Here is a 23,040-nt window from a genome sequence, read left to right on the forward strand (position 1 = left end):
TCTTTAATTAAATACAAATATGCGAAATCGTTGATTTTGTATGGGAAATGGGTGGCCCCCACTAGGGTGGCCCCAGTAAGGGTGGTTTGACTTACCTCCTAGTACCTGGTAGGTAGGTAGAAATTGACCCCCCTTCAACACAAGCTATATGTGCTAATCTACCTGACTACTGAAGCTAAGTTGACAAACGCATATAAGCAAGTACTTTAGATAGGTACCTGATATTCACTCTTCTGGCTAGTAATTGTGCCACTAATTCTTGATCATATTGTATACATTAGGTACGGAAAGGGATAAACGAGGATCGGGGGTTGACGAAGTGGATGCGTCCGTAGGCATCATAAACGGGACGCTTATCATCCCTACATGTCCACCACAGTTGAAGATCGGTGGTATTCACTCCGTTGGGGTGGAATTTCTCCATCTCCTGCCTCATCTCTGACTTGGGCCTACCCTGTTTGATGCGTAGCTTTTCGAAGAACACGTAAGCGCCATAAAACACAGAACTAGTATTTCCAGACATAGGCCCCTTCTTATCTAGGAAGCAGTTAAGCTGCCTGGATTGAATCCGTTTTTCTCCGGGGAAACTCTTCGCTATAGCACGGCAGAAGGCGCTCTGGCTGATGTCAGGCTTCCGTAGAAAAGCCCGGATCTTTTTGCGGACCTCGTCGCACGTATCATACACTGGTACACTCTGTGTATCCTCGCCGTAAAGCTTTATATCGCTGACATCAAGAGCTTCACTTTCGCTCTTCCTAGGTCTCTTAGGCGGAACCGCTTTGAGACCCTGCAGCTCGCGCTTCTTGAATAACGTAAAGGCTTTACGGTATGTATCGCAGTCCTTGCCTTTGTAGGTTCCGCTCTGATTCATGAACCGCTGATATGCACCTGAAGATACCCCTATTGCTTTCTGGAAGTCCCCAACGTTCATATTTCCACCTTGGTTAAAGTCTTTGATCTTCTGGCGGATCTCGTTGCACGTCTCGTCTATCTCATAAAGGCGAGGATCATTATTGTCCACTTCAGATATATTTTGACGGTATTCTACTGTATCCGACTTACGCTTCTTCGATACAGTAGTGCTTGGTTTGACATTATGGGTGGCGGGTCTGTTACAGCTATTCTCGTCGCCTTGCAGGCAAGGGAACTGTTGGTTGAACATGACCGTTAGTGCAAACTGCATTTAGAAGCATGTCCATATGATACTTACTTCTGCTCTAGAAGCCGATCTGGCCTTTCGCATGTTATCGTCGCAGTATCCTAAGGGAGTTATTATCGGAAAACCCTTAATTACTAATAATAATGATCGGGTGTCTAATATAAATATTTAGCTACGCCGTATTTGTTAGTTGGATTAAGCGGAATGTGAGTTGTCTTTTTATTTTTATTTTTACAAAGAATCGAGATGTTGGTCCTGTCGTCCATGGTTGGTGTTAATAGGGAGATGGAATCGTATCAGATGTTTAACAATGGTTCGAGCATGTTCTCGATTGATGTCACAGCTAACGTTACCCCTGTCCGACAACTGGTGAGAGTCAGTACATATCAAACGTCAACAAATGACGTAGATATATTAGGGATCGTACTTCGTATATCTTGTGGGCAATATGCCCGGAGCTCTATGACCCCGACGACCCTAGCATGCATTTAGATATATATGATGGCGTGTCGACATACAAAATACCGGGTCCGACTCTTATCTCCGGGATTGAGACAGTGACACTAAGTCATCCTCTTCCAACCGGAAGCGGAATACCGCTTACTGACTTTACTACATCAGAAGTGCCGATGCCCACTCCAACATAAATTTTGTGTACTGTCCTTTTCACTTGAATAATTAGGGTATGGGAGCTGGCTGTCTATGAAGTGCACATCCTGTCACATAATTCACATGCTCGCTTGCCAATCCTACTTTTATCTTTTATATTATTACGTGTGATAAAATTCATAGCTAGAGCTATGTTGTACTAATGGATCTACATGGTCTTGATAGGAATAGCTTTTCATAAATATGACATCTATAACCCTGTAACCGGATGGTCAAGTGAGGATTAGTCATGGAAGAACACACTCAAGATCGATCACTATTTGGTGGGGCCGTCGCTGAGACGGCTGCGGGAAACCAACGTGTGACTAAGTCCGTACATGACCGAAAATTAGAATCATCGTCTGTTGCCCTACCCGTTTAGCCCTTATTAAAAGTCAGGCTTGAATTCTCATGCGAGACTATACTTGAATATGATATCCTATCAGGATCCCCGTAATTCATTATTAGTATATGCCTACCCCTGAAGCGATATAAGCACCGCCTGTCAAGCTCATCGTTCACCATAACGCTCTTCATTATTCTTCAACGCCCATCCGCACCTGGTAAGCCAGAACATCACCATGGGCGGCGTGGTTAGCAGTCCCAGCACGCCTCCCTGAATGAGCTTAAAGACCTGCGGTGCCCACACTTTGTCGTAGTACCAGTCATCGCCCTCCCATTTACCCGCCAGAACGAGGAAGCCAATGCTAGGCCCCCATATTACAGGGAAGAAGGCCACAGCAATCAGCAGAGCCCGCAGGATCTGAGAACGAAAGAAGCTCAACCAATGCACGACACTTCTAACTTCGTGCGTCTCTTTGGGACGGTCTAAGAACATGAACCACCGCATGAACCGGTTCTTGGGTTCAGGGATAAATCCGATCGGATGCACACCACCTTTTCTTAGGTCCCGGTTTACGAGGAAGAGTTCTATGTGCCACGTAATGAGACACTGAATAATGATGGTGACTGCCGCATCTCCAGCAAGGGTATTCGGAAATAAGAACAACCGAATAGGTCTTGTTACGATATCCTGGGTTGCATACATGGCTATCATTCTGTTAGGGATTTGACTATACTATAGTTGAGGCTTAAGAATGAAGATATGATTGAAATGAAAAAATATACCATATGCAATTGCAAAGTTGATACCACCGGAGAGAATCATGGCTCCTAACCCATCAAGAATGAAAATGTAGAAGATCTGATGAGCAGTGAACTTTTCCGTCGGCTCTTTGAATCCATCATCTATACTTCCCGCGGCATCCTGTTGCGGACTTAGATCGGGATCAGTATCAGTGTCAGGATCAGGAATAGAGCTAGTAACGGCAGCTTCGACATCAGCTGGGGGCTCCGCCGTCGGCTTGAAGAGAGGATTTGTCGCCCACGGCATAATTGGCGTTTGGTGAAGCGGTAGGGAGGAATAATAAGGCAGGAAAGGGGCGGTATGGATAGAAAAAGAAGACTAGCTACTCGAAGTGTCATATCATGTTGATAGCTTGTGTAGGTAGGTAAGTAAGTAGTGAGGACGAAGCTTTCTACTAAATGCTGACACAAAGTGAAGGAGTAGAAAGGAAAGGAAAAGGAGGCTGAACGTTAACAATAACAATAATAACTAATAAAGTTAATAATGATAATAATAGAAATGTCAGCGGGGCCACTTTCCATTCGACTAACCTAGTTACTTTAACAATAAGCTTTCTTTTTTTCTCCTTTTCCTTCTTGTTCTTTGGGTGACAGCAAATTAATAAAAAGAAAGCCGGGGGGGTGTCTTAAGGGTCCAAGGGTCCAAAAACCTTTTGGCCCCTTTTGTCCCCGGGGGGATCGCCTGGGGCATTCTGACATTCTCGACAATCTTAACATTAGACATTCTCTGAACACTAAATTTTTTTTTTTTTAGCACTCATACATATTGTCGTCCAGTGACGGTTTCTACCGGAAGTCTCGGCATCTAGTCGGACTACCGCAGTTAAGCACGATCGGCCGAGCGAGCCGGACATTGGTGCTTGTGACTTGATCCCGATAGGTTTTCTGCAGGTGGGATTGGTGAAAATTGTTGAAGCCGCAAGAGAATGGGGAAACTTTGCCCAGCTGCTTGAGCCTGAGCTAGTCTTATTTAAGGTTAGTAGATTTGTGTAGAGGTAGGTACATACCTATTGATGTGGGGACTAATTCGGAATATCCAGCTCGAGGACTTGACTTCCCTCATGTCTTTAAAAGCAACAATAAAATTATCAAAGTAAAAATATTAACATAGGTGATGGCTTGTTCGCCACCGCTTATGGCAATTAGACAATTTTCTCAAAGCTGCACTCATGACTTGACTTCCAACTCCAAAGAGATGGAATCGATCATCTAGGCACCAACTTTGGGCCTAGCGTACCTACCTACCTAGGTAGGTAGGTACCTATGTATGGGAATTCTACAAAGCCTAGGTAGGTACTTGCTACATGTACCTATGTCAGGTTAGGTACCACATGTACATAGAAATAGGTACCTAACCTAGGTACTTACCTAGGTACATACTTAAGGTACCTACACCTAACATCAATATCATAGGGGCGCAGAATAGCGTCAAAAAAAAGTGCCGGTTTTGTAAGTACTAACATACCAAAACGTTCACTTTCTTATCCACCTAACTCAGCGAAATCTTCGACCACATTTTTATGACCAATATTATAATGAAATTTAAAGTCTACTTCATTTGATATATCTCGAGAGAACCTTTTACGAAGGTATTCCCCTTGGTAGGCACTTATTTTGACGCTATTCTGGGGCGATACCCACTGGCTTATCTCACGAGGGATTATGACTTCAACTTTCTTCGATAGATACTTTATACCGAATATCTTCTTACTGGTCGCCATAATATCAATCGCCATCGCCTTCATTAGTCATCCAGTGTACACGAAATACGCGCGCAAACATATCACGAACGAGGAAACAAGCCTGAAGGATCTCTTAGTTACGCACACTCGTCCAGCACGCACTGATAACACTCTGGATTTTGCAAGATGCGCGGCGCTACATAACAAGTTGGTCGAACATGCTTGGGTAGCGGAAGGGCGCGAAATAAGTGACTTGGAACGACACTCGTTCTTCCACCACTACGGGGACCAAGCAAACGAAATCAGGACACGACTTGATCCTGCTCTCGTGACTTTTTTAGAATCCATCATAGTAGCCGAGGAGCTGCCACCCTTCTTCTTCTGGGTTGAAGGCATCTCACCGCCCGCATCTATGTTTGCTAATCATGATACTCTGCGTTACGATGCAATGAGCGAGCCCGGACGTTTTCTCGTTTTATATAACACAAATCCGGGCTTGGTAGGTCATGCGATGGGTCTAATATACGACCAACAACTCCATTGTGCTACCATGGCTCTCGGAATTGAGGACATCAACTTCACCCAACCAGTTGAGAGACATCGTCAGCTGTGGCATCCGCTCGAGACGATACTTAGCAACTGGTGGCACATGGTTCAAATAGGCAAGATTACAGCTTCTCGAGACAGTGCACCTAACGAGAAGCATGGCCCCTGGATCTGGCATTCCTACGGTCCGATGCAAGTAGTTAGTGCAATTGCCTCATTCGAACGACTCGCGAAAGCTATTGAATACCGTATCTCACCTGACAAACTCTTACCTATTTCTGACGAGCCATTGCTTAGTCACACTGACCTAGATGAAGCCTCTGTTCCGAATCCATGCTTCATTCGCTCATTCCTATCAAGTGTTCGCCGACCACGATTTGACCGAATTGCTCCAGGTTTAGCTATTCCCCTTAACCCAACCGTATTTGTAGCCAATCAGAGGTACACCACTATAAATATTAGCTCTGAGCACGGTACCATCATTCCACCTGTCCTTATCTTCGCATCGGTAGAGAAGCGGATCGTGAGTTTAACATCTACCAATCCCTACGTTTCGTTTAATCCATTCTGTCGGGCATTTAGCAAGGACGTGCCTTCAGATGGTCAGTCGATCCTCTCCGGACTCTACTCAGAATCTGTAGAACATTTCTCTGAAGACAATGCCGAAGAGGGCTTCCGGCTCTTGCTTCCATTTCCCCTTCGTGTCCTTGGTGAAGAGCACGGCGCAAGGAAGAGCGATATGAACCTAGTAGAACAAAACAGTGTAGCGGATCTGTTTCAGCACGGCTTTAAACCGTTTGGAGGCGAGTGGTGGCGAGCTCAGAGGTTAGAAATGCTATTCGATGCCTGGACGCATTTAGTTGAATCTGGCATTTGGAAAGTGGGAGACAGTGGCATCGAAGGGAATATAGATACATTTAAAGAGGCAGATAGAGGCCGATGGGCGGATTATCGCATTGACCCTAGTTGGTAAAGCCGGGTAAAGGTACCGTGTGTGCTATAACATGAACTCTCAAGAATTCTCCTGTTATAGATATATTTTTCAAACTACTATTCGATCGTTGTGTAACTAGCAATACCGAGGTGTGCTACTAACTAAATCTATGTCCACTACGAGCCGAACTTATTGCTCAGTGCATCGTATAGAGTTTGATTAATGGGGAGGATACTCCCATGCCGTAGGTTGCTTGGAAATCCAGATCGACTGCTTGCCGTCCATTTGTTTCCCTTTGGATCCGTGCTCTCATACGGTCGATAGCCATCATCACCGTAGAAATCCAGGAGGACGTGGATCTTGGCATCGTCTTTGTTGTCGCGGTATGCGGCAGGGCCTTCGACACCGGATGTGATTATACCATTGCTTCCTCCAGCTCTGGTCCAGCTTCCAAAAAGCCCCGTGGTAGAATATTCCAAAAATACAGTCTTAGCTGATTCATCTTTCATAAACCGTAAGTAATTATTTCCTCCAGTATCCAGTGGTAATATGTCCAGGTCGATAATGTTTGTCGGCGCATAATCGATGTACGTTTGCGGTTGCGTAAACGTCTTGAAGTCACTTGTGTAAGCATACCTGATTCGTATATTGGATGGAGAACCGGTATGCCCGCTATCCGAGGCAGAATACTACAATCCATTAATAAGAGCATCTGATGATTTTAATCGATGAGACCTACAAATTTTGAAGCCCAGTGGACTAAATATTGGCCTAAGTCCGTCAGTATTATCCTACATATAAGTTTCAAATGGACTACCAACCTTTTGAAGCATCCCATATCGCCTCCGGAGCCCACACCATACCAGCAGTCGAGTCTTCCACATTTACTAGCCGCTCATTGACATAGTTCACGAGATCGGTGCTCTCCCAAACAAATATGCCCCTTGAGCCTGTTCGCTGGGATGCATCCCAAGTTGTCTATAATGCTGTTAGTGATAGACGACATATAGGCTTTTAAAATATAATCACCTTCCCAATATCAAGATCAGTGCCAATAATGTACCATTTTCGGCCAGCTTCGGCACCACCGCCTTGGACAAGATACGGGTCTCGAACACCACCAGTTCCCTTTGTCGGTCGTAAAATAGGTTGGCCTTCGTTCAACGCTTTGAAGGATAGCGGATCGTTACCGTTGCTAAGGTAGAAGTATACATAAGGATCTGCTCCAAGGAAGATAGCCCCAAGGTATCCAACTAATCCAGCGTCTGCGCGGCGTTCGGCTTGAACACCTAGTTCGCCTAGGTCAAGCGGACTAGCTAGGGATAGATTAAGGCAAATGCCAAATGATAAAGCAAAGCGAAGCACTTGACGAATAAACATGGTTGCGAAGATTCCGAAAACGAAAGATACAAATTCCACAGACCTGGCTCCTAACTTTGTAGTAGAGCAGATCTCTCATTTGTATTAACAAGTTTCGGGAGATCGGGGTCCGAACTAGCCAATCCCAAGTCCTCGAATTTTTTCCATCCCGGAACTTTAGCCTTGGGTTTCCAAGAACACGTTTATGGATAAAGGCCCGCATAGCAAGCATCGTATATGTGGGGATGTAAAAGGAGAGAGTTATGGATTGTGTTCAGCATACTGAACTACAAGACTCTAAATAAAATAGAGTTTCTTTAGGTCTGTGTTATTCGGACGTTGGAAACGACGCCGCCGACAAAGCGTTATTTTAAAGTATATCAATTAAGTGCTGTACTAAGTGACTGTATCGTATTGCTAGCATACTCTCGAGAAATTAATACCGAGTGAATATTATGCTGTGAGTATAGATATTTGGCTCTTTACAATTACCGCGGAACGTATGGCTCAGGCAGGTAAAGCCTTCCGGCGCCGTCTCATATATGCGTAACTGCCTGTAACCTAAATGGCTGTATTAGTCCCCCGGTATCAACCGGCGACCCAGAAGACTTGCTTCTTCAAAGTCCATATATGCCTGCTCTATACAACATCGTAGTCATCGATCCACCACTTCTTCTCACTTCCATCATTGACTACATGCAGGTCTATGCAATCCTCCGTATTGCCGATTTTTAGTGGTCCATAGAAGTTGTATAGGAAGAAAGCAGCTAGGAGGATCCAGCAGAGACCCATGATACCCATGATGCCGGCCATTATATTTACTTCACAGGCAGCAGATGCTTCCATCGCAGCTGCCACGTCTGGTGACGGATAAGAATAGATCGCAGCCATATGTTTCCGCTGTGGTGGAATAAGAATGTGATATCCTAATAGCTGTTAGGTAAATGTAAAAGGCATGTTTGTATATAGAAGTTCAGGTACTTACAGGTTAATATTGGATGTAGTATTTCCCCCAAGGCTATTGGCTGAGTGCCCCTTTTATTGGCAGTATTATGAATGAATGTAATCTGGAACTGTATGTCTTTTGAAACCGCGAGACCACCCTAGTGAAAAGAAGCCTCTACCCAGAAGGTACTGAATCATTACCATGCATCTCGAACTGGCACCGTTCACTCCAGGCTCTCAGTAGGGAGCCAAGTTGTTATCTAAGAATTCTCGACTAGGGACCAGCTAGTTCGCCCCAGGTATTGCCGATTTCTGAGTAGCTCGCAGAAACTATTGAGCAGAGAACAGACGGGCCCGCTAACGGGTAGATGGACCTTTTTGTAGTAATATGTAGGTAGGTAAGTAGATAGCTACGGTAGTCAAGAAAATAATATTGAAAGCACCACTCCTCATGGATGTGATTTAAACACGGATTATTATAGTATACTATGATCTCTTCAACCCTACATTGCAGAAATACACATCATTCCGAACTGGTAATGCCAAGTGTCATATCAAGGGTGCTGATCTTTTGATACTGGGCCAAACGATTAGTCGATGGTCACGTTAGCTACGAATAGAACTTACTATATACCCACTCTAATATATAGCAGGACAAGGTCTGCGATCAGTATTAGCTATCTAGGGCTATATAAATGACCCAGTACGGACACATGGCTAAGCTTTGCCGCATGACACTATTCCTTATTTGCTTTTATTAGCGCTCCTAAACAATGCCTTATACGCTCAAGGATGTATTTGCCGACGTGTGACGGATCCAGGGAGAGCGATCACCACTTTTTCCCGCACGCAGTTCATCAGATATTGCGGAAATGAGCGCAAGGCGCTAACAATAAACAACTGTCCAAGTGACCTTCGTCAAATATCTAGTCTTTGTCGCGATAAATTGTTGAAATAGGTAGTTCACCTACCATCCTGGTCACATTGGAGAATGCTTGGCTCTGTAAAAGGCGGTTAGACTATAGCTTATTGCTGGGGCAAGCGCGTCTGAATTTCAGATGCCTGGCTGAAGAGGTGTGTTGTATATGCACTCGTCTCCCTAGGTTCCCAGACAGAAGCGTGCAGCTCTATATTGACTCGGGGTCATGGGCGTGAAGTACGGCCCGATAAGCGCGTGTTAGTGTATTGCCTTACTGAAAATAGGCGCAAGTGAAACCTCAATATGTTTAGTGAGCTGTCTTACCCCAGATTTCTTGGCTAAATTCTCCATATTAACCCTAATTATCGGTAGCCTTAACGTATAGGCCGGTTTCTATGTGATAAATTTCCGAGGAGGAGAAGGGGGGGTAGAGGTCTAGAATAGATGTTGTTTAGCCGGCTAGGTGGACTTACAATAAACAGGCCCATATAGCTCTTGGTTAGATAGGATCTCTTTCGGCCGTCTTTTAATGATATCGTATAGTCAGAGCGAGCAAAATAATTTTACAGCATGACCTCGTATATTTCGGGAAACTCAAGTGACGGCATAGTCTACTTACCTAGGTAGTTTTAATGTCTGACGAGCACTTAGTATCTTTCAAGAAGGTGTAGAGATCAGTAAGATCGCGGTAACAGTTATATGTAATGCTACATTTAATATAATCCCTTCCCGAATATCTGATACGAATACCTAATGAGATATTAGGAACTAGGTCAGAGATTGACTAGATATGTCTTGAGAGTTGTCCTTGGAAATTCTACAGACTTAAGAGTAAGCAACGAAGAAAAATCAATTAGACGCTTTCTATACTGCCATTTACTACACAATTGCAGCTCTCGAGCTGGCAATATAGAAATATATAAATTCGACATATATAATTTTTAAAGTAGGATATTATCAAACTACTTCCCACGTCTGTGTTGGAGGACTGACAGCCTAGGCCCCAAAAGGGACGACTAGGTAAACTTAGGTTAGGTAGGTAATTGGTTATTGTCCCATAGAACTTGAAATTAATATATAGCTACCTACCTATATACAGTTCGTATATCAATGATTAATAAAGTACCCAATTAAAAGAAGGTAGATCCTATCCGATATTGCAAGATATAAATGACGAAACCTCTCATGATACCATGCTGGTTCGAGTACTAATTGAATCGAAAGTCCATATAGATTATGTGTCATGTGTGTAAAATGGTGAATAGTACCATCAGCTTGTTCTTTATCCGTTACTAAAAATATTAGCGAGTTCTACTAGAAGTAGTTGACAAATGCCATGATTGGCATACATGATAAACATTTAGAGTCAACATTTAAATGATCGGAGGTATGTATAGGTACATATAGAATCATCTTGGGCCTTCCATTCGCGTGAAGCAGCGGTTTTTATTTCTTCAAAAATCCAAATAGCCAAAATACAATAATGTTTTCATTTTCGTCATGCTCAAGCAGTGTCCCTTAGAAAACGTATCAGAACAACTGAACGTCAAATATGACGGGAACACATAGTGTGCACGCCGACTACACTATTGGCAACGGTGATAGAAAGAGTTTAGAAAATTCAAGAACGGAGCATCCGATCGATAGTAGTGATTAATAGAAAGTGTCTATGGTAAATTTGAGAGTAGTTAATAAGAAAATAGGCCACTTACAGCAAAGCTAACTCCAGATCACCATGGATCCTCGCTTTTAATGTGACCTCTATCTCAAGATTGAGATCAAGTCTGAGACGTAGAGTGTCAGATTTTCCTCCGCCGCCGCCGCCGCCGCCTTGGCTGAGAGCACCACCAGCAACGTTGCCCAATGTACTGGTAGCCGAGTTCGTCAGGTTGTTTGCCGTTTCGCCGACGTTTTTGACGGGGAGCAGCTGATCGACGCCGCCAACACCACCTCCGCCAATACCACCGAGCGGACTTCTGCTCTGCTGCTGCTGCGTCTGCTGATTGCGTTGACGCCGTCGTCGTTGTGGTTGAGGTGCAGCTTCGGCATCTTCGGCACTTTCATCCTCATCTGAATATTGCTGATTCTGCGGTTCTGGCTGTGGCGCGGTAGCCTCCTGTCGTCGGGATTGGTTACGGCTGCGACGACGACCCTGGCGGGACCTAGATCCTGTTCCTAAAGGACTAGGAGACGACATTTTCGATTATACTTTTGAACTATCTGGGTGGATCAAGCTGTAAGAATGGAAAGTATAGATTAAAGATAGATTCTTGGTAGGAGAAGGGTGAGGAATAAACTGTCTACCTACATGTAGGTATGTTTGTTCTTTTGGTTGGGCCTGAGTACCTATTTACATAAGACACAGATACATATAGAGAGATTATGTATGTCTTGGCCTTGACTGCCTTCGCATCAAGGTCATTCAGAAATAACACGTCACCGGTGGTCTAGATCGGGAAACTTGCCCCGGTATGCATTGTCCGAGTCGAAACCCTGATTTCGTGCATTCGTAAGTTCTACATCTATCTTTACTAAACAGCAATGTCGCAACATCATTAGCAGCATCCTGTTTCTTGATATGGGGGTAGTTGGGGTGTGGTAGCATCTGAGTGGCTTGGATGTTGACGTCAAGCCACAGAGTAGGTAGGTATTAGTCAATTGTCAGCTCATCCGACAGGGGGTACGGATATAGGGTGCGGATATAGGGTAGGTATGATGGCTCTACTATTATTATTGCCTTAGGTAGGTACCCAGGTAGGTAGGTATTAGGTATAACATGGAAGTTTCCTCAAATGACAAGTATTTCAAAGTACCAAATATGTAGTTACGAACGGCCGAGCAACTTGCTAGTCACCCCTCGTATATCGACTAGATACTCCAAGCTGCAGCTCGCGATGCAAATTTATATCCACTATATCGCGGTCCAAGATCTCGTCTAAATTTCCTTCTTTATCGTAGTGAATATTCCACGAACCTTCATCGTTCTCAACAGCCACAAAATTCTGCCCGTTCTCGAGTGTCAACCACTCCTCATCTTCTGTCCAACTCCAAGGCCCAACAATGTGGCCAACAGTCTCTGATCTTGACCCGTGACGTAATAGCCCCGTGTCCTTGTCAGCATATATCCAGTTAAGCATTGGCGGGTCGTCCGCTATGGGCGCTACTAGACCTTGATGATTTTCAGGTCCGGGATAGCCAAAATAGAAGCCGTTGAACGGATAGCCCTCCACTGGACATGCCGGGTGATTTAGATAGAGCTGTCAAAGAGTTTAGAAGACGGATTAGCCGTTCGGCAAACTAAAGAAGCGAAATAGGTTCTGGTAGCTACATTCATCCAACTAAACTTACCTTCTTGTTCTTGAAGACTACAGAAGCATCTTGCGGCAGCGCAACGTCATCGTGTGAAAAGTTTGCCGTTAACTTGAATTTTATTCTTTCCTTCGCCTGTTGGTTCTGCTTCTTCTGGGCGTCAATTGCTTCTGCGACACCAATGACTGTTGGGATGGCGCCGATCGTGAGTAACCCGAGCGTAGAAAGAGCCATATGACCAATTGATTAAGAGGTACAACCGATGAACTCCACCGAGACTTAGAAGATCCCTCGTATTCTAACAGAAGAGGAGGGAATACTTGTTGGAGTAGCGACTAATTTTGGCAGCACTGAAGCGTGTGGAGTGACGAAACAGGTTTTAAGCCTCGTCGTGTAGGCCTTGGGATGTATCCAGATGATGAAATACATATACCAGTTACATTCTCAGCCACAAATATAGGGAGCTTCTCTATGTAAACTCTATATTTGGTGTGGGAGGGGGTTGATTGGCAATTGGCAAGCGGAGAGAATGGACAGGGGCTAGAAGCCGGAAGCCCGCCCAGTCGGACTAGGGGTCATTAATGCTAAATCTCGATTGGGGGGATACGACTCAGTCAAGTGTCCCCATTGCGTCACTGCTACCAGACTTTACCGCAGTGTATGTATGAATAGATCAAGGTATTTCCCAAAGTGCTATTTCTAATCTAGAAAATAAAACACACGGAATTACCACAAATTGCTGGCTTAGCCTAGGTTTATCTCATACCGATTATAATATTTAAAATAGATTGAAGTGTTAGTAGTGTATCAATACAACATGTCATCTAACGACAAGAATACATCCCAGCAGCCCCGCGAAGAAAGCGAGGGACAGAAGGAGCAACAAGAGCAGTCAACTTCTCAGGTTGAACAAGGACAGCAACCGGCGAAAGATCAGAACAACAGTCAGGATCAATCTCAACAGAATAGTGACCAACATAACGAAAATGAAGCGAGGCAACGCGGCGACAAAGTAAAGGAGGACGGCGACGAGAAAGGTGAGGAGGCGAACCCTCAGGCCCAACCCAAGGCCAAACCTGAGAAGAAGAGACAGCCTCAACCGCAACCCGCCCGCGCCGAGTCGGAGAAGCCGAGTCGATCACGACGCCGCCGCCGTAATCAACCGGTGTGGATGGATGACGATAAGGAGAACGATCACGAAAAACAGATGGCACCTCGTAGGCAACGTCAGCCGCCACTACAGTACCAGCCCCAACAGCAGATACAGCAGCAGCAAATGCAGCAAGTACAGTCGCAGCCTCAGAAGCAAGATGGTGGGAAGAACCCGCTGAGGTTGCGGTTGGATCTCAACCTTGAAGTGGAAGTGACATTAAAGGCCCGGATCCACGGTGACCTGACCTTGTCTCTCTTGTACGTGACGATAACCCTTTTCTTACACCCGAATATCTACTACATTAGAATACTCCGAGATTGCCTGAAAGACGTTGGATACCCACTGAACTGACTCTACAAAAGTGATACTTAGTTCAGTTTAACAGAAGACAATTGACTAACAGCCTTACTCGCCGCTAATAGGGAAGGGTTATGAGCCTGCATCATCTGGCTGTAAGATGCGCAGGGGAAATGGAGTTACGAAACGAATCCTTCGTCATTCTAAATATGCGATAATGATGGTATATTTTAACTCTCGTGCCAATAGCAAACGGAGACGGTGCTGCGCTTCGATCTTCGTAGGCGTTGAGGATAAAAGTGCTTTAGAGGGGCTGAGGGGCTAAGGGGTTAGAGAGATTAATATTGTTTATATAAGCGATACAATTCTGTAATTATCATGATATTTTATTCTAATAGGTAAAGAAGTAACCAGTTATAAGATGCTAGTTAATAATTTGGCCTTGTTAGTCTTGACATTCCGACAATCTTTTGTGAAGTCTTCACGTGAAAAGCCGAAAGATAAATTTGAAATGAAGGATGTACCTAACCCCTAACCTACCTACATGACATATATGGATGTACAAGGGTTGGGGACCTCAAATGAATGTGGCTGTCACTTCGTGTTGAAAGCCACACCTGACGGGCGAATTTCTAGATTCGTCGTCGTTTTTCTTCTTGCCTGGGATTTCCCAGTTTTCCAACTTTTTAATTCTTCCGAATCTCTCCACCCTCCTTACCTAGGTACCTACATATGCATCACATCACATCTATTCTCGCTATTTTCTACTGGTCATCAAGCCCTTATGTTTTGCACTTTGCTGGCTGGTCATTTCTGGTAGCTCAACCTCTGATACTTGGGGGCGGGAGTTTTTATCCAACTCACAAGCCTAATGGCCATGCTTGGGCTAGTGCTCGCCTATCCAAAATTTCTGTTTGATTATTTTGGGTTAGAGTTCTAACCTTTTCCTTTTCTCACTTACTATTAACAACTCACCACAGTACAGTGGTTTCCCATTTTCTATTAACAAAGCTTTCACGTACATATTATGTATGCAGCCACATGTTTCACATGTAGCAGGCCAGCTAAGCAAGTTTACGAGTCTGCTTAAATCCCTGACGACTTGTCTATGCATACATTATGTACATACATATGTATGTGCAGATGGGTTACGGGGATCGCGATTTGATAGGGCTTCCTCCCCTCGTCGGCTTGTAAGACTTGCTTAGGGCGGGATTCACCTTCCCCTGCTACCTATGACGTAAGTGAGACTGAGTAGGATGTCTGGTAGAATCAAGTCCCTTACTATCAAGCCCTGTACCATGGTGGTATGGTCTACATTCGCTTTAAAGTTTCGCGCTATCACTCCTCCTCCATCTGCATTTGGTATTTTCCATATCCATGACACGCGATTTAGGTTGTTGGTAATCCATGAGTAAATGCCCATATTACCGCCTGGGTCCGGGTTTGACCTTTTCTGTCATATCATCCTGGTAGTATACATTGCCATATTTATCTTCCTCAACGCCAACCACGTTCGAAATCTTATCTTAGCTGTGGCCGACATGATGGATCCGCAGACACCTAGGAAACTATTCAAGCCTTCGAGTAAAACGAAGACGTCAACTCCCTCAAAAAAACAAAGACCAACTACATCCGCTCACTCAAGCGTTCAATCCCGGGAAGTCCTGACTCCGACAGAGACAGTTAGTCGAAGCACGACTGCGCTTAGTGGCGCGTCAGAGGTTATAGCGAGTACTGTAGATAATTTGAGAGGGGAAAAGGACGCTTCGTCCGAAGCGAATAACCTTGTTAAGAGTATTGGCGGGAAGCCTCGAGAAATCCTCCGTTCTTCGAGTAACGATCTCCCCGAACCCTCGGATCCTACAGACGCCCCAAATTCACCGACAGACGTTGCTAGATATTTCGCCGAACAGGGAAATTTAGAAATGAGTACCTTCGTATCCGCGCTCGCTGGCAGGACTTCGCACGACCAGACAGAAGTGGCTAGTAATGGCGCTGGAACACCGAGAGCTAACACTAATACGGGGGATCACGGCGACAACTTAGTTGATGCGGTATCTGAGTCGATGAAACAATTGCCTAATGATGATGCTTTGATCGTTTCTCCGAACGAGCGAACAAAAGAAATGCTCGAAAAAATAGCTAGCGACACAACGAACAAGACACCTGATTTTGCGAGTTTAACTGGGGGAGAAAGTAAAGACGATGACATAATTGACGAACATTCGCCGAAGGTATCTGATACTGAGAAGCTAAGTCAAGAAAATAACATTATCAACAAAATACCGGATCATCATCGACCTGCAGATGTTTTTAAAGAGGCCGAAGGAGTTATAAGTAGTCCGGAAGGGCTGGTATCTGATGCTACGCCAATTAATACTATCGGCGAACCTAACACGGGTATTCTTTCAGAGGAAGCACATATTAGGGTATCGAGGGGAGAGCCCGAACCAGGTATTTCGGCTCATGGTACTACGGACAGCATTAAACAAGATCCAGCTTCTAGCACTTTGGGGGTGTTAGATGATGATACGCGGGTTGCAGATAACATGGGCCAGCCGGCGCATATTGAACGAAGAATTGAGATCCCACTCCCTCGCCCTGAAAAGATTGTTGGCAGCCCATCTGAAGAGGCAAAGCCGGAAGCAAATAATATATCCGTTGGCCTCGGCGATCCCGATGACCTGCCTGATGTCCAAGGTTTACCAGGTGCAGACGATTTACAAGATCCGCCAGAAGAAGTCCTGGACCCTTCCGTGCACTCTCCATCTTCTAATGTTACCCCTATTCCGAAGATCCCAAAGATTACACCCATTGACATGGCGCCGCCTCCTGATCTACTCCGCCTCGCACATGGCCTTGGCGGCGGTGTTGTCGACGATGTCGGTAGCATTGTAGACGCGTCAGGAAAGGTACTCGGCCACGCGACGGGAGACCTCCCTGCTATGGTAGGTAGAAAGGTTGCAGACAACGGCGAAGTCTACGGAGAAAGCGGAGAAGTCATTGGATACGTTTCTGATAATTTCACTAGCCCACCGCCACCTGTTGATATCCCCGAAAACGTGCTCGGGGGGTTGAAGATAGATCATGATGGCAATATCCTCGACACAAATGGTAACATAATCGGTCGCTTCAATGAGAAGGCCGGGGAGAATGTCAATTTAGCGCCTTTTATGAAACGGTCCAAGCCAAACGAATCCCGGGCCGAGGATAGGAAACCTGATGAGGAAAAGCCGAAAGTCAATGCTCATACAGGAGGAAGCCCTTCAGACATCTTCCTAGATGTGAAGTCTACGACTGACGGTATTCAACTTACAATTCGCATCCCTACGACATTTGGAAGGCAGTCACAAGATTCATAGGCACATGGACATCTCATGATTTGGGGTTGTATGTCTTTAATTACGGTCAATGGCGCATCAAACAAGGTCCCGTAACATGTGGTAAATGTTAATGAGCTTATAATCTCGAATTTTCCTTTGCCGTACAGGTACTGGTACGTCTGAGTAGTGATATTTGCTTCATATCAGAGAATTGAAAATCTCGATACGAGCAACATATTTACGAAATTAATAGATACCTTAGGTAGCCAGCCGTCTTCAGAAAGCATATACCATGTATAAGAGATGTGAGCAATCTAACTCTTGATGACATATCGGCCGAGAGAACGCATACGCCACTGCATTACGCTGCTAATGACGTCTATCTGATGGCGACCCATGTCTAATGTGGCTTGCTAAACTGCAATAAAAACAGGTTGAGGCGAATAGCACCGTGCTCATCCCGCATCGGAACTTGAGTTGGTGATTGGCCACCCTTTTGGTACAGATTAGCAAATAGAAAAGCCGGATCTAGTTCAACATGACCATGTGAGTCCACTTTCAGCTTTGAAGTATCCAGTGCTGCTTAATATCTACTTAAAAGTATGATACAGGATTAATCAAGCGGCACTGGACTTATCCTAACCTGACCCAGCCACTTAACCTTTAAAAGTGATAGGGGAGTGTTAATGTGGCTTCCGTAGCTAAGACGAGGGCCACCATCATCCATGCCGCGTATGCGGTTGGGATGGATAGAGGGTGTGGTAGGTAGCTGGCAGTTCACTACGATCGAGATTCGCAAATGATACCCCTTAGGGTGCCCCTGTACTTGTAGCCAAAGCTAGGAAGAGCAATCCTGTTTTTCATGCTAGACTTTAGTAAACCTTAACGAATGGCGACTTTGTATTTTTCGATCTCTTACGAAGGAACCATATGTTGCAACCACCACTCAATACCCTGTGTCGGCTGGTGCGGACAAAGCAGCAAGCCACAGACTTAAACAGACTTAATACCCTGTGCTTGTTTGTGGCACACACCCGCCCGAGATCGACAAAGAGATGGACCAGAAAGAAGCCCCATTAGTGGCTCAACCTCATCGCGAGGTTTTCTCCGGGACTTCGTTGCCTAGGTGTTCCCTACTGATGACGTTCAGGGCTCTGCCCCGGGGGTTGAAATCCATTGTCATGACGTCGAGCATAATGTACGAAGGGCCTTCAAGCGAGGAGAAGAGGAAGGGAACCTTGTCGTATCTCCTGGAAGTTTCAAGCGATGTTGGTAGGTCCTCCAAACCTGTGACGTAAGTATATTAGCTTTGGGGGCTGAGTTCTCCTATTATATCTTGTTGTGGTTATGCTTCATAAAATATTGAATTCGCTTTTTCATGTTCCAAGAAACTCGATATACGGAATCTAATGACTACTTATTACAATCACACCCCAAAATCCCAACTACCACAACAAGAGAAACATAATTTGACAGTAGTACCTACAACAACACGGTATAACATCACCGACCAGAATCCAGTAGCAGTTATACACCCTGCCGCCATGTCTGGACTTGGTGAAACGCAAAACATTCCGCTTGGCAAGGCTTCAGAGGCTATTCCTGGGGAAGGAAAAAACAGCCAAGCAGCAGCAACACAAGCCTCAGTACCGAGAACCATGCCCGATGCATCAGAGGAGAACGAGGGCGAGATGGTTCCGGCAGCAGGCCGTATTAACGAGAAAGGGGAAGTGATCGACGATGACGGGAACCCCGTTGGTAAAGTAATCGAAGGCGACCCGCACAAATTTGCCGGCTTCATTGTTACGCAAGAGGGCGATGTGCTAAGCGAGGACGGCGGCATAGTTGGTAGAGCTGAGCCTTTGGGTGACGTCCCGTCCGAGTTTAATTACACTACCAAACCTACAAAGGATACCGTTACTCACGAAGAACAACTAAGTCAAGCTGACGGTGACGGCGGTGCCCTCCCTATCGCTACCGGGAGCCTGGGTCAAGCTACAAAGAATGTTACCGAAACTATCGGCGACACAGAAAAGGGGACTGCAGATACTGCTGGGAAGATGACTAGAGCCAAAGAAGCCACGGATATTGCCGGTAATACGTCAAAGGATGCTACGGGCATTGTTGGCGGTACGGTTGAAGACACCTCGGGAGCTGTAGGTGATACCGTAAAAAACGCTGACGCGCCAACTACCGACGACATCGCTGAGGTTGCTAAGGAAACAGCTCAAGGCGCCACCGAGGGTGTGGAACAGGCTCAAGGAAAGGGAACAGTTGATGCCGAAGATGTGGTCTCCAAACTCGGCTCAAATCTTGACTCAGGCTCCGAGGCTAGTGGTATATCCCAGAAAGGGCTTATCCCTATTGATATCCCGCCGCTTTCACCATCCGTGGCTAATAAAGTAATTGCTTTATTCGAAGGTCCATTCACAGTCGCAGACGGCGGCAAGGTTACTGACCAACATGACAAGATCATCGGCAAGTTAGCCGACGGCTCAGATCTTCAAGACTTAATCGGCAAGAATGTCACAGGTATAGACGATAAGGGAAACCTCCTAGCTGATAGTGGTAATGTTGTTGGGAAAGTTGATATCGCGCCCGAGGGCTCGATTGCCGAGCGTGTTAAGGAGGCAGTTCCTGAGGTTGCCCCTCGCCTTGACGCCTTGAAACAACAGGCTCAACAAGCTGCGCCAATACAAATTCCATCATTCACTCCGTCTATCGCTGACAAGGTCATTGGCATGTTCGACGGACCCTTTAACATCGGCGAGAATGGTCAAGTTACAGATCAGAAAGGCAAAATTCTCGGCAAGCTAACGGAGGGTCAAGAAGTCGAGAACTTAATCGGTAAAGATATCAAAGGAGTCGACGGCAAGGGAAACCTGCTTGGCGATAATGAAACCATTCTTGGGAAAATTGACTTTGTTCCCGAGGGGTCGATAATAGAACGCATAAAGGAAAAAGTCCCCGAGGCAGCAGACCGGCTTGAGGCGCTCGAAGCTGCCAAGCTGCAGGCTGAGGAACAGGTCGAACTACCTGATATCAGCATCCTTGAAGGCATGACGATCAATAAAGCCGGCAACGTTGTAGATGATAATGGCAATCCAATCGGTAAAGTCAAAAGCGGAAACATCAGCAAGCTGATCGGAAAGACGCCCGATAAGACTGGGAAGGTTTGGGACAACCAAGGCAACGTTATCGGCGAGGTTGAAGTTCTCCCCGAAAAGGTGCACAATCAAGCTGCGCCATTCGAAGATTTCCCAGACGCCACTGTCGATAAATTTGGCAAGGTAATTTTTGATGGTCGCCAAGTGGGTGTGGTTATTGGTGATGATTTCCAAAGATTAATTGGGAAGAAGGTGGATGCTGACGGCGACATCCTTGACAAGAATGGCAATGTCGTCGGCCAGGCCCAGCGCGTCGAAGCCGAGGAACCTGTAGAACTTGAGGAGGAACCCGTCGACTACTCAATGCTCCGCGATAAGAAGGTTAACAAGCTAGGTAACGTCGTAGATGACAAAGGTCAGATTTGGGGTCATGTCGTTCAGGGTATTATTAAGCACCTCGTCGGTAAGAAGGTCGGTGATAACGGAGAGATCTTCAACGATGCTGGGCAAGTTGTCGGTAAGGCCGAACCTATCCCTGACAGCGAACGCGAGGAAGTAAAGGAGCCTACGCCCTTTGAGGATTATCCCGATGCTATCGTTGGTGATCAAGGCCGAATTATGTCCAACGGCGAGCAAGTTGGAATTCTGGTTGAAGGTGATCCCAAGAAACTTAAGGGAAAACCTGTAGATGCCGATGGTGATATCCTAGACAAGGCAGGAAATCATCTGGGCCATGCGGAACGATGGGAACAAGAAGAACCCGAGCCGGAACCAGAAGTTGATACGTCTGCCTTAGCTGGTAAGCGCGTCAATAAAGCCGGTAATGCTGTCGACAATCACGGCGATATTTACGGTCGTGTAATTGAGGGTGACCTCAAACGTTTAATTGGGAGGATGTGCGATAAGAACGGCTTCATCCGCAACGAGGGAGGCGATATCATCGGGAAGTGTGAACTAATCCCCGAAGCCGAACGTGAGGGTATGAAAGAGGGCCCTTTTACCGAGCTCCCCGGCTGTACTGTCAACAAGGAAGGCAAGATTGTGACATCTGGTGGCGACGTTGTTGGCCGACTCGTCTCTGGTGAACCTAGAATTCTCTTCGGACGCACGGTTGATGATGACGGCGATATCTGCGACAAGAACGGAAACGTATTAGGCCACGCTGAGCGTTGGGAAGAAGAGCCAATCCCCAAAGACATCAACCCTATGTCAGGTCGGAGGGTTAACCGCGAGGGCAACATCGTCGATGAGAATGGTGACCTTATGGGCAAACTTACTTCTGGCCTGTTGAGCGAGTGCGCAGGTAAGAAGATCGACGACGATGGCGATGTTATCGACAGCAAAGGAAAAGTTCTAGGTCACTGTTCGTTGCTCGCCGAACTCCCCGAAGAAACGGAAGAGGAAATACAAGCCCGCTTGCAGTTAGAGCAAGACCAAAAGATTGCTGGTAAAATTTCCTTCTGCATCGAGCAGTCGATAGACAAGATAAAGCCCATTTGCAAAATGATTGTTGATGTATGTCTAGAACAGTTTCTGTTTATATCGACTTCTTATGTCTATTACTGAGGATGCTAATTCTACATACAGAGAATCGACGCCGAAGAGCGCAAACCCGAAGATGAACGTGACGAAGAAGAGCTGGTCAAACAAGTCCGCCCCCTGATCGAAGAAGGCGGCAAGATCCTAACCGAAGCCAACGGAGTGATCCGGGGGCTCGATCCTGACGGCCGTATTTCGGCTAATGCTAAACATAAGACGGCCGCGCGTGAGGCAACCCCTGAAGAGTACCGACTTGCGGATCTGTTGAAGGAGCTCACGGGCACCGTGACCGAAACCATTGAAGGTGCCAAGCGCAAGCTAGAGAACCTTCCACACGCCAAGAAAGCAATCAACCCACTCTGGGGACTCCTATCTGAGCCACTCTTCCAGATTATTGCGGCCGTCGGCCTTCTTCTTAGTGGTGTCTTGGGACTCGTAGGCAAGCTACTCAACGGACTTGGACTAGGCGGTCTGGTTAATAATTTACTTGGGGGACTTGGTCTTACTAAAGTATTGGATGGCCTCGGGTTGGGCTCAGTGTTGGCTCCCATTACCGGGAGCAAGAAAAGATAGTCAATTATGTTTCCAGCGATATGGGTCTGGATAGGTACCTAATCTACCTTAGGTAGTTAGGCTATGTTCTTGGAAGTCGTGCTCCTTTTTGTAATAATATTCGGGGCAAGGAGGTACATATGAAGCCCCCCCTTTCATGAGTACCTAATGAGTATATCAAAAGACATAGTTAGGTTACTAACAAGAATATTCCAAATATCTAAAGACTAATTTCAAACTATCTCTCCCCTTCAGTGTAATATTTATCCAGCTTCGTCATTGGGAATACCCTCATTGCCAGTGACATGAATAAGGTACCTGCGTACTGAATCCCAGACTCACATGTCAGGAGACGCTATGACTATATCCCCAATTGGATTGAGACTAGGAATTTTATCGAGATGTTAAAGTGTTTATGA

The 23,040-nt window shown here is 45.8% G+C and overlaps 9 protein-coding genes across 9 annotated transcripts; 4 read left to right on the forward strand and 5 right to left on the reverse strand.

Moving 5' to 3' along the window:
• Positions 1-91: 91 nt before the first annotated feature.
• On the reverse strand, positions 92-1,590 carry F4813DRAFT_375213 (uncharacterized protein). Its single transcript, XM_049244985.1, has 2 exons — positions 1,211-1,590; positions 92-1,147 (listed from the first exon to the last, which is right to left on the reverse strand). Exons 1-2 carry the CDS (start codon positions 1,241-1,243, stop codon positions 278-280), a joined length of 903 nt encoding a protein of 300 aa, XP_049095214.1. The 5' UTR covers positions 1,244-1,590; the 3' UTR covers positions 92-277.
• A 238-nt stretch (positions 1,591-1,828) lies between these two features.
• On the reverse strand, positions 1,829-2,958 carry F4813DRAFT_375214 (uncharacterized protein). Its single transcript, XM_049244986.1, has one exon. It carries the CDS (start codon positions 2,862-2,864, stop codon positions 2,319-2,321), a length of 546 nt encoding a protein of 181 aa, XP_049095215.1. The 5' UTR covers positions 2,865-2,958; the 3' UTR covers positions 1,829-2,318.
• Positions 2,959-4,402: 1,444 nt separating this feature from the next.
• Positions 4,403-6,222, forward strand: F4813DRAFT_274596 (uncharacterized protein). Its single transcript, XM_049240423.1, has one exon. The coding sequence runs from the start codon at positions 4,616-4,618 to the stop codon at positions 6,152-6,154; it is 1,539 nt and encodes a 512-aa protein (XP_049095216.1). The 5' UTR covers positions 4,403-4,615; the 3' UTR covers positions 6,155-6,222.
• A 69-nt stretch (positions 6,223-6,291) lies between these two features.
• F4813DRAFT_393827 (glycoside hydrolase family 43 protein) lies at positions 6,292-7,495 on the reverse strand (the record flags this gene model as incomplete). The annotated part of the gene is made up of 4 exons (XM_049247478.1): positions 6,292-6,804; positions 6,855-6,886; positions 6,937-7,093; positions 7,145-7,495. The coding sequence occupies 4 exons, from the start codon at positions 7,493-7,495 to the stop codon at positions 6,292-6,294; spliced, it is 1,053 nt and encodes a 350-aa protein (XP_049095217.1).
• Positions 7,496-10,607: 3,112 nt separating this feature from the next.
• Positions 10,608-11,885, reverse strand: F4813DRAFT_375226 (uncharacterized protein). The gene has a single exon (XM_049244987.1). The coding sequence runs from the start codon at positions 11,533-11,535 to the stop codon at positions 11,047-11,049; it is 489 nt and encodes a 162-aa protein (XP_049095218.1). The 5' UTR covers positions 11,536-11,885; the 3' UTR covers positions 10,608-11,046.
• A 299-nt stretch (positions 11,886-12,184) lies between these two features.
• On the reverse strand, positions 12,185-12,881 carry F4813DRAFT_393829 (uncharacterized protein; the record flags this gene model as incomplete). The annotated part of the gene is made up of 2 exons (XM_049247479.1): positions 12,185-12,595; positions 12,687-12,881. The coding sequence occupies 2 exons, from the start codon at positions 12,879-12,881 to the stop codon at positions 12,185-12,187; spliced, it is 606 nt and encodes a 201-aa protein (XP_049095219.1).
• Positions 12,882-13,272: 391 nt separating this feature from the next.
• On the forward strand, positions 13,273-14,558 carry F4813DRAFT_375232 (uncharacterized protein). The gene is made up of 2 exons (XM_049244988.1): positions 13,273-14,057; positions 14,223-14,558. The coding sequence occupies exons 1-2, from the start codon at positions 13,465-13,467 to the stop codon at positions 14,233-14,235; spliced, it is 606 nt and encodes a 201-aa protein (XP_049095220.1). The 5' UTR covers positions 13,273-13,464; the 3' UTR covers positions 14,236-14,558.
• Positions 14,559-15,265: 707 nt separating this feature from the next.
• F4813DRAFT_274628 (uncharacterized protein) lies at positions 15,266-18,147 on the forward strand. Its single transcript, XM_049240424.1, has one exon. The coding sequence runs from the start codon at positions 15,516-15,518 to the stop codon at positions 17,460-17,462; it is 1,947 nt and encodes a 648-aa protein (XP_049095221.1). The 5' UTR covers positions 15,266-15,515; the 3' UTR covers positions 17,463-18,147.
• Positions 18,148-18,967: 820 nt separating this feature from the next.
• Positions 18,968-22,642, forward strand: F4813DRAFT_393832 (uncharacterized protein; the record flags this gene model as incomplete). Its single annotated transcript, XM_049247480.1, has 2 exons — positions 18,968-22,045; positions 22,118-22,642. 2 exons carry the CDS (start codon positions 18,968-18,970, stop codon positions 22,640-22,642), a joined length of 3,603 nt encoding a protein of 1,200 aa, XP_049095222.1.
• Between the last annotated feature and the right edge of the window lie 398 nt (positions 22,643-23,040).

The sequence above is a fragment of the Daldinia decipiens genome, assembly GCF_022478715.1.
Source record: "Daldinia decipiens strain CBS 113046 unplaced genomic scaffold F4813scaffold_50, whole genome shotgun sequence".
In the NCBI taxonomy this organism is placed as follows: Eukaryota; Fungi; Ascomycota; class Sordariomycetes; order Xylariales; family Hypoxylaceae; genus Daldinia; species Daldinia decipiens.